Genomic DNA, 10,988 nt, shown 5'->3' with positions numbered 1-10,988 from the left:
AACCATTATCAGACATGAGTAAATGAAACGTACTGACTTCGAGTTTCAAAACCACCCAGATGTATAACAGGTCTTGCAGGAAGAAGTTGAACAAACTGTTTTTGTATTTATTCATTGAAATACATATTTCTTTTAAAATACATTGACATCAACAAACGAAGGGGAAGGCATTGCCGTTAGTAATCAGTGGTCATTTGCTGAATTTATCGTTTCTTTGCAGAAATCTTCAGCAGGTCATCCTTATCAATCGCATAGAGTCGCCAGCCCTCCTCATCGGACAGGTCTGAGGCTCCACGACGCTTGTAGAACTCTATGGACGACTTGTTCCATTCTGCTACGATGAAATGCATGCTACTGCAGCGAGTCTTAACTGCCGTCTGAGGAAGGGAGGACATTAAACAAAGTTAGACAGGGTCATCATATATCCTTGACTATAGGATGGGAGTTTTCCATAGGCTGGGCTGATCTATGCGTTCAGTAAATTGATTGCAAAAAAGTCCTATAGACTTACCTCACTCAGAACCTTCAGGATATCGGACCCAATACCATAACCTGAGAAAACAGGATCAAAGATTGGCAGTTAAGCCCTGGATCCAAGGACCCTGATTCAGTTGCCAGCGTTGGGCCAGTAATTGCTAGTTCGAATCCCCAAGCCGACTAGGTGAAACACCAAACGATCTGCCCTTGAGCAAGGCACTTAATCTTAACCCAGTGTTTCCCAAACTCGGTCCTCGGGACCCCAAGGGGTGCACGTTTTGGATTTTGACCTAACTACACAGCTGATTCAGCTAGGGCAAAAAAACATGTGTGAAACAGGACAAATATAACCAATCCTATTTCTTTAATGTAACACACCATCATAGACTTACCTCTGAACTCCTTCATCACATAGAAGTCCTCTAAGTAGAGAAGCTTCCCAATCCAGGGGTCATAGGTGAAGTAGTACATGGCAAACCCAACGACAGTGTATCCTAAAACACAGTGAAAACATCCACATCAAAACCGGCAGGTAAGTGTTTGTGTAAAACTACTAGGATCTGACAAAATCCAACTTGGCTTATTGAGTATGATATTTTTATGTTATGATGATGAAGGGGATTTTCATGGTCAGAAAAAACTTGAGCCCTAGTTATGATATCACTGAGGATTTAAAAGGAGTTTCTCCGAGAATTGAGAACATTAAATTCCAAACTCCAGATCATGATTCACTTTGAGTTACGCCCACCAACACTAACCATACCTTGTGTTGTGTCTACCAACACGTACTATTGTGTACCTTAGCAGCGCTTCCGTTCTTTTTTTTACTAGCCATAAATGTTTGAAATCTTGATTGTCAAACCTTTGCACTATTTCCTTACGAACAGACATTCTGTGAAACAGAATTACAACATGGCTTACCGTCTGAGCTCTGCTTATCCTCAGGAACTTCTGCAACGACGCAATGGTAGAACGGATGATCCCCAAAGCCGTCCTCTAGTAATTCTGAAAGTAAATTGTAAAGTCAGGGACTTCTGATTTGTTGGGGAAACATTTGATATGTTTACAATAATCATCCATCACACACATACAAGTAGACTTAACGTTACCTTTCTCGGTCAAGATGACCTGCTCTTCCATTTTTTCAAATTTCGCAAGTTCCTGAAATAATAGGGGAGAAAAAAAAATGTATTGTTGTTAGTCAAATGTCATAATATTGACAAATATGCTTAGGCTGTCTGTGATTATAACTTAAACTACAGAGATTTAAACATATACATACATACATCGTTGAATACACGCATCCTTTTACCTTTATGAGTCGCAATATGTCTGGCACGTCCTTGGGCTCGGCTTTCCGTAATATGAAATTTGACATTTTCTTTTTTTACTCTTCTTTCCTTTTCTAACAAGTCCTCTGAATGTGAAAATAAGCAAAACCTGTTTCTTCATCCGCTTCTTAGGAGTTGACCCCCCTGCAATACGTTTAGGATTCCAATACGAGCGGAATTACATTCGCTTTGGTCGCTGGCAGCTAGTGACTTTATTGAGCGCTTCACTCTCTTTTAAACATATTCTGTAAACGCGTCACAATCACATCCCGGAAGACTAAACGGGAAAATAGCTTAACAAATAACGGTTGACGTCATCGGGTCTCTACTTCCCATGACTCATGAGCCGTGCTAATTATATGCCAGCTGGCTGACGATACTACACTTTCTGAAAGACGCTAACCAAATTCACATATCGATCAATGTGATACAATCCTTTTCCAAAGCATCTGGTCTATACATTAACATGCACAACATTAATAAATGTGAACTCATGGCTGTCAAAGATTGTGCGACACCTTCATATTATGATATTCCAGTGAAAGAAGAACTTACTTATTTAGGCATAACCATTACTAAGGATCAGAAGTCTAGAGGCTTACTAAATTTTAACCCTCTTATTTTAAAAAACACAAAGAAGCTAAATCAATAGCTACAGCGGGACTTATCTTTTAAAGGAAGAGTCCTAATAACCATGGCTGAGGGTATCTCTAGGCTAACATATGGCGCTCAATTAATTTTTTGACGGTTAAATAAGCAAGGAGTAAGACCTGATGCTTTTCAACTTTCTGTGGAGAAACCGTACCCATTACATTAGGAAGACTGTTGTAATGAACACATGAGTATGGTGGGATGAATTTTCTGGACTTTACTACCTTAAATAATACCTTTAGGATCAATTGGATAAAACAATTCCTAAGAAGACCAACTTCTATATGGAATTGTATTCCTCATCATGTCGGTCTTCTCTACTTTTGGTGGCCTTAACTTCATGTTGGTTTGCAATTATAATATTGACAAAGTTCCAGTGAAACTCTGCTTTTCATCGGCAGTTTTTCTTGTCATGGACCTTAATTTATAAGCAAAAATTTTATCCACACAGATATTATATACAGAATAATCGGGATATATTGTATAAAAATACTCATTTGTTTTTAGAATATTGGTGCCGAAATAATATCCTATTGGTGAGCCAACTTTTTACTTAGTTATAAGAGATTCTTATCACTTTATAAGATTCCTGTAACGCTAAAAGATTTTGCGATTGTTTTAGACGCCATTCCCTCAGGTGTTGCTTTATTATTCAGGAACGTGTCAAGACCTGACATTCAGGACCTACCTTCTATTAACCCTGTTGACTCATCATTAGGAAAGATTTGTTTCTCTTTTGGTCCATTCAACAACAGAGCGATACGAACCTTGTTTCAGCAGGATGTTGTATCTATTATACCTTATGTCCTGCCTTATTGAAACGGTTTAATTGATAATATCTGTTGGGAAAAAGTTTGGATGTTGCCACATACCTACTTGTTAACAAAATTAAGGAAGTTTCCTTTAAAATTATTCATAAATATTATCCTGCCAACCACTATATGAAGAAGTTTAAGAAAAACATCAACTCAAATTGTACCTTTTGTAATGACCATCCAGAAACGGTGATGCATCTTTGGCATTGTATTCATGTAAGGCAACTGTGGCAAGACATCAGTAGATTTATAATTGTACACATTTATGAAGATCTTACACTACTGTGGAGAGATGTACTGCTTGGATTCTTTACCTACGATAGAAATAAGTTGAAACAATTTAATGGAATTAATTTCATTATACTTTTGGCCAAATTTCATATTCACAAATGTAAATTTACAAACAAAACATCACATTTTCTTACCTTACAAAAATAAATTGAACTGTATTTTAAGACAATGAAATACTCTACTAACAAAAAAGCTGTTAGAATAATAAGTGTATGTCTGTCCCTTAAGGTCCTTGTGTAATGTGATATTGTACCCCCTAGCCCAATTGTCCTTTGTATATTATTTATATATACTTGTGTTCCCCCATGTACTTTCTGTATAGACTTGAAAAACAAAAAATACAAAAACCAACAACAACAAAATATATATATATATATAAATGATCCCTGCTGTCCGGCATCCTTAGGACATCCCTACCCTATTGACGTTGACATTTCAAATGATTAGGGTAAGGGTTAAGGTTAGGGTTTGTGTTTATGGTACTTTCAGGACAACTGGGAACGCTGAAAGATCGGAAAAGTAAGCGCTCTAAAAATATGCCAGTTTCCAACTAATAATTCCGAGTTTGATGACGATTCAAAACGATTTTACCCAATAGAAGTTAGGTTTTTTTCCTGAGTTCCCAGTTCTCTTGAACACACTGAGGTTGGAAGTCAGAGATTTCGCAGTTCCCAGTTGTTTTGAATGCAGCATCGTTTCCTGTATGTCGGACTTTGACAAGGCTGCTCTTGATGACAATGAATGTAGGCGTACATGCATTCTAAAGAGTCTCTAAAATAGGTTTAAATAGGGCAGTGGTTCCCAACCTTTTTCGGTTATTGTACCACCAAGTATATTTTGCTCTGCCTGAAGTACCCCCTCATGTAAATGTGTCCAGTAAGCCTATGGTCTCATGAGTCTCCTCAAGTACCCCCTGTAGATAGGCCAAGTACCCCTGGTTGGGAAACACTGAACTATAGTGTAACTTTAATGAAGTCCTGTTCGCCTAGCCCTAGATAACGTGCTTGATTTTATATGATGGTTCCAATTATTTTTTTGTTTGTTATTAAATCAGTACACAATGATTAAATTACCTCTGTCACTCACACACAAAGTAGGTGATGGCCATGTCATGCATTTATGTAACATGTCCTTGTCACATGGTGTAGGCTACAGTATTTGCGTGACACCTCCATTGTAAAACGGGGTGTATTCATTCGTTTTGCAACAGAAACGTTTACTCCAAACAGAAAACATTAAGCAAGAAAACAAGTTTATATTGGACAAATTAAAAATGTCAAATGGGGGGTGCTTAGATTTGTCCTTTTTCAGTGCATGTCAAGTGGGTAACCTGTACAAGTGAGGTGTTTGGTTCCTAGTGAATACACCCAAGGTCTTACAACCCAAGGTCTTACAATGTTATCCTATATGCATACACATCTGTTTCACTGTACCATCAGAAACACATATGACGTGTTAAGGAAGTGTCACAAGAGAAGGCTGAGAAGGGATGGTCAATCAAATGACCTAAAACTTATGTACAGTGCCTTCAGAAAGTATTCAGACCCCTTGACTTTTTCCACATTTTGTTACTTACAGCCTGATTCTAAAATTGATCAAATATCTTTTCCCCCTCATCAATCTAAACACAATACCCCATAATAACAAAGGAAAAGCAGGATTAACATTTTTTTGTATGTTTTTTATTTATTCAAAATAAAAAACATATCTTATTTACATAAGTATTCAGACCCTTTGCTATGAGACTCGAAATTGAGCTAAGGTGCATCCTGTTTCCATTGATCATCCTTGGGATGTTTCTACAACTTGATTGGAGTCCTCCTGTGGTAAATTCAATTGATTGGACATGCTTTTGAAAGGCACACACCTGTCTATATAAGGTCAATCAGTTGACAGTGCATATCAGAGCAAAAACCAAGCATTGAGGTCGAAGGAATTGTCCGTAGACCCCCGAGACAGGATTGTGTCGAGGCACAGATCTGGGGAAGGGTACCAAAACATTTCTGCAGCATTGTAGATCCCCAAGAACACAGTGGCCTCCATCATTCTTAAATGGAAGAAGTTTGGAACCACCAAGACTCTTCCTAGAGCTGGCCGCCCGGCCAAACTGAACAATCGGGGGAGAAGAGCCTTGGTCAGGGAGGTGATCAAGAACCCAATGGTCACTCTGACAGAGATCCAGAGTTCCTCTGTGGAGGTGGGAGAACCTTCCAGAAGGAAAACCATCTCTGCAGCACTCCACCAATCAGGCCTTTGTGGTAGTGGCCAGACGGAAGCCACTCCTCAGGAAAAGGCACATGACAGTCCGCTTGGAGTTTGCCAAAAGGTACCTAAAGACTCAAACCATGAGAAACAATATTCTCTGTTCTGATTAAACCAAGATTGAAGTCTTTGGCCTGAATGCCAAGCGTCACGTCTGGAGAAAACCTGGCACCATACTTATGGTGAAGCATGGTGGTGGGAGCATCATGCTGTGGGGTTATTTTTCAGCGGCAGTCACTGGGAGACTAGTCAGGATCGAGGGAAAGATGAAGGGAGGAAAGTACAGAGAGATCCTTGATGAAAACCTGCTCCAGAGTGCTCAAGACCTCAGACTGGGGCAAAGGTTCACCTTCCAACAAGACAACGACCCAAAGCACACAGCCAAGACAACGCAGGAGTGGCTTCAGGACAAGTCTCTGAATGTCCTTGAGAGGCCCAGCCAGAGCCCGGACTTGAACATCTCTGGAGAGACCTGAAAATAGCTGTGCAGCGACGCTCCCCATCCAACCTGACAGAGCTTGAGAGGAACTGCAGAGAAGAATGGGAGAAAGTCCCCCATACAGGTGTACCAAGCTTGTAGCGTCATACCCAAGAAGACTCAAGGCTGTAATCACTGCCAAAGATGCTTCAACAAAGTACTGAGTAAAAGGTCTGACTACTTATGTAAATGTGATATTTCTGTGTAACTTTTTTTTGTTGCTAAAATTGAAAATAAAAAAACTTTTGCTTTGTCATTATGGGGATTTATGTAGATTTATGAGAGGAAAAACTATTTAATCCATTTTAGAATACGGCTGTAACGTCACAAAATGTGGAAAAAGTCAAGGGGTCTGAATACTTAACGAATGCACCGTATATAACATATGTAGCCTACAGAGTAATTACAGTGTACACATTACGTCGTATAACTACTAGCCTACACCTGTTTTTGCATAGCACAATTTAAATGTAAAGATAATAATCTAACGATACAACCAGGTGATCTAAAACAGGGTGAGGAGAGGTTTAGCCACAATAATTTGTGTTTGTTACAAAATCTTATGCATGTAATGACAATGTAAATTTCACCAAATTGCACAAACCACAAATACATCACAGTTGTAAGTACCATAACTATACCTACAATGTAATTACACAGTACCTGCTGCCTATGTAACTACATTGTAAATACATAGGCTTTAGGCCACTTAGATGTAAATCACTGGGATTGTGGGCCCTTCATCTTTAATTTTCCTCCATGTCAACAAAAACATCTCCAATATGCATATTCATTAAAAACATCACCTGTTATTGTCGATTAGGCCTGCAGTCTTGTCCAAACCCATTGGCCCTTGACAGCAGTATTCTACTGCCGGTCTATGAGTTATTTTAAATCCCAGGATTTAAGTGTCAAGTTATAAAAGCCCTTAAGTGATTTCAACTTGATCAAAGAGACAGTATTTATCTTACGACGACTCAGCCCGTAGCATTGCTCTGCAAAGCTTCACAGTAGTGACCCAGATGTACTATCCAATCTTCAGGGAGGCAGACACTAACTCCACTTAAACAGGGATGATCCATGAACCTGTGACCCCACAAACTGCCACTGAACTTTCTTCCTGTTTGGTTTCTCTTTCGGTTAGTGCTAGTGCTATAATGAAATATCAACAGAATACATGTGACCATGCAGACTTACATGTTTTGTAAATGGGAAGGTTGTATTGTGTGTGCCAAGATGCACTGTAGATACATTTACATTGAAAAAGTTGTACAAATTATTTTAAGTGTGCATGTTGTTAAGTGTCATGGCACCCCCAAAGAGCTCCAAATGTTTTCAATTACCCTAGGACCTAAGCCATGCCCCTTCCCTCCACACCTGTTCCCACTCCCTTAATCACCTCTCTGCTGACTTTCTCACACCTGTTTCCCCATATAAGCTGCTTGCTCCTTCCTACCTACCAGTTAAAAAAAAAAGAATCACCTTTAATTAACCAGGTAGGCCAGTTGAGAACAAGTTCTCATCTGCGACCTGGCCAAGATAAAGCAAAGCAGTTCGACACATACACGACATGGAATAAACAAACATACAATCAATAATACAGCAGAAAAATGTGCAGAAGATGAATGTGCAAGTTTAGATACTGGGGTGCAAAGGAGCAAGATAAATAAATATAGTATGGGGATGAGGTAGATTGGATGGGCTATTTACAGATGAGCTATGTACAGGTGCAGTGATCTGTGAGCTGCTCTGACAGCTGGTGCTTAAAGCTAATAAGGGAGGTAAGAGTCTGCCCAGCTTCAGAATTTTTGCAGTTTGTTCCGTCATTGGCAGCAAGAAACTGGAAGGAGAGGCGGCCAAAGAAGAATTGGCTTTGGGGGTGACCAGTGAGATATACCTGCTGGAGCGCGTGCTGCTATGGTGACCAGTGAGCTGAGATAAGGCGGGGCTTACCTAGCAGAGACTTGTAGATGACCTGGAGCCAGTGGGTTTGGCGGCGAGTATGAAGCGAGGGCCAGCCAACGAGACTATACAGGTCGCAGTGGTGGGTAGTATATGGGCTTTGGTGACAAACGGATGGCACGTGATAGACTTGCATCCAATTTCTTGAGTAGAGTGTTGGAGGCTATTTTGTAAATACATCACCGAAGTCGAGGATCGGTAGGATGGTCAGTTTTACAAGGGTATGTTTGGCAGCATGAGTGAAGGATGCTTGTTGCGAAATAGGAAGCCGATTCTAGATTTAATTTTGGATTGGAGATGTTTAATGTGAGTCTGGAAGGAGAGTTACAGTCTAACCAGACACCTAGGTATTTGTAGTTGTCCACATATTCTAAGTCAGAACCGTCCAGAGTAGTTGATGCTGGACGGGCGGGCAGGTGCGGGCAGCGATCGGTTTGAAGAGCATGCATTTAGTTTACTTGCAGTTGGAGGCCACAGAAGGAGAGTTGTATGGCATTGAAACTCGTCTGGAGGTTAGTCACAGTGTCCAACGAAGGGCCAGAAGTATACAGAATGGTGTCGTCTGCGTAGAGGTGGATCAAAGAGATCACCAGCAGCGAGAGCGACATCATTGATGTATACAGAGAAGAGAGTCGGCCCGAGAAATTTAACCCTGTGGTCCCCCATAGAGACTGCCAGAGGTCCGGACAATAGGCCCTCCGATTTGACACACTGAACTCTATCTGAGAAGTAGTTGGTGACCCAGGCGAGGCAATCATTTGAGAAACTAAGGTTGTTGTCTGCAATAAGAATGTTGTGATTGACAGAGTCGAAAGCCTTAGCCAGGTCGATGAATATGGCTGCACAGTAATGTCTCTTATCGATGGCGGTTATGGTTATTTAGGACCTTGAGCGTGGCTGAGGTGCACCCATGACCAGCTCTGAAACCAGATTGCGTAGCGGGAAGGTACGGTGAGATTCGAAAGGTCGGTAATCTGTTTGTAACTTGGCTTTCAAAGACCTTAGAAAGGCAGGGTAGAAATAGATATAGGTCTGTAGCAGTTAGGTCTAGAGTGTCTCCCCCTTTGAAGAGGGGGATGACCGCGGCAGCTTTCCAATCTATGGGAATCTCAGACGATACGAAAGAGAGGTTGAACAGGCTAGTAACAGGGGTTGCAATAATTTCGGCAGATAATTTTAGAAAGAGAGGGTCCAAATTGTCTAGCCCGGCTGATTTGTAGGGGTCCAGATTTTGAGGCTCTTTCAGAACATCAGCTATCTGGATTTGGGTGAAGGAGAAGTGGGGGAGGTTTGGGCGAGTTGCTGTGGGGAGCGCAGGGCTGTTGACCGGGGTAGGGGTAGCCAGGTGGAAAGCATGGCCAGCCGTAGAAAAATGCTTATTGAAATTCTCAATTATTGTGGATTTATCGGTATTCATGCTTGGTGATTCCACATGTGGCCCTAGCCTTCCTCCTACCACTGTGGGTGTGTTATGAAATAAGTACAAACAGTTATTTTGCTGTATAGAGAATGTCCTAAATATTATATCCTTGTTGCCCTACGTTATATCACTTTGTATATCCATGACCGTGCCCTCAGTTTGCTAATGATAATTCCCAATGCTATGGCTCCTTTGTTCTAGTTTTGTGTTGGCAGTCTCCTCAGTTTATTAGTGTTAAACCCATATTCCCAATAGTCACCTGGGACTAGAGCGCTTTCAGAAAGTATTCATACCCTTGACTCATTCCACATATTGTTGTTACAGCCTGAATTCATAATGGATAACTAAAAGAAATTCTCTCACCTATCTAGAAAAAATACCCCATCGTGACAAAGTGAAAACATTTTAGCAAATGTATTGAAAATTAAATAAAGAAATATCAAATTTATACTGAACAAAAACAAACGCAACATGCAACAATTTCAAAGATATACAGTTCATAAAAGGAAATCAGTCAATTGAAATAAATTCACTAGGACCTAATCTATGGATTTCACATGACTGGGCAGGGGCACAGCCATGGGTGGGCCTGCGAGGGCATAGGCCCACCAACTGGGGAGCCAGGCCCAGGCAATCAGAATGAGTTTTTCCCCACAAAAGGGTTTTATTACAGACAGAAATACCCCTCCGCAGGACAATCCCACAGGTGAAGAAGCCATGGTGGTCATGGTTACACGTGGTCTGCGGTTGTGCGGCCGGTTGGACGTACTGCCAAATTATCTAAAATGACGTTGGAGGCGGCTTATGAACATTCAATTCTCTGGCAACAGCTCTGGTGGACATTCCTGCAGTCAGCATGCCAATTGCACGCTCCCTCAATACTTGAGACATCTGTGGCATTGTGTTGTGTGACAAAACGGCACATTTTAGTGGCCTTTTATTGTCTCCAGCACAAGGTGCACCTGTGTAATGATCATGCTGTTTAATCAGCTTCTTGATATGCCACACTTGTCAGGTGGATGGATTATCTTGACAAAGGATAAAATGCTCACTAACAGGGACGTAAACAAATTTGTGCACAAATGCATTTGAGATAAATATTTTATTTAAACTTATGAAATATGGGACCAGCACTTTACATGTTGCATTTATATTTTTGTTCAGTGTACATAAGTATTCACACCCGAGTCAATACTTTGTTGAAGCACCTTTGGCAGCGACTACAGAGGCTTTCTGGGTAAGTCTCTAAGAGCTTTACACACCTGGATTGTCCAACATTTGCCCATTATTCTTTAAAAAAT

The 10,988-nt window shown here is 40.8% G+C and overlaps 1 protein-coding gene across 1 annotated transcript; it reads right to left on the bottom strand.

Moving 5' to 3' along the window:
• Positions 1-86: 86 nt before the first annotated feature.
• sat1a.2 (spermidine/spermine N1-acetyltransferase 1a, duplicate 2) lies at positions 87-2,055 on the bottom strand. Its single transcript, XM_023968262.2, has 6 exons — positions 1,790-2,055; positions 1,587-1,638; positions 1,399-1,482; positions 870-971; positions 512-552; positions 87-377 (listed from the first exon to the last, which is right to left on the bottom strand). The coding sequence occupies exons 1-6, from the start codon at positions 1,853-1,855 to the stop codon at positions 204-206; spliced, it is 519 nt and encodes a 172-aa protein (XP_023824030.1). The 5' UTR covers positions 1,856-2,055; the 3' UTR covers positions 87-203.
• Positions 2,056-10,988: the final 8,933 nt, after the last annotated feature.

The sequence above is a fragment of the Salvelinus sp. IW2-2015 genome, linkage group LG23 (assembly GCF_002910315.2).
Source record: "Salvelinus sp. IW2-2015 linkage group LG23, ASM291031v2, whole genome shotgun sequence".
Classification (NCBI taxonomy): Eukaryota; Metazoa; Chordata; class Actinopteri; order Salmoniformes; family Salmonidae; genus Salvelinus; species Salvelinus sp. IW2-2015.
Note: the sequence above shows the minus strand (reverse complement) of the source record. Positions and strands in the feature narration are given on the sequence as shown.

What these genes read in the sequence shown, in the direction of transcription:
- sat1a.2 (XM_023968262.2), bottom strand. Translation starts at nt 1,855, where the DNA reads ATGTCAAATTTCATATTACGGAAAGCCGAGCCCAAGGACGTGCCAGAC. An exon ending in ACATATTGCGACTCATAAAG is followed by an intron (nt 1,639 to 1,789) that starts GTAAAAGGATGC and finishes CTATTATTTCAG; the next exon opens with GAACTTGCGAAATTTGAAAA. An exon ending in TGTGATGAAGGAGTTCAGAG is followed by an intron (nt 553 to 869) that starts GTAAGTCTATGA and finishes CTGTTTTCTCAG; the next exon opens with GTTATGGTATTGGGTCCGAT.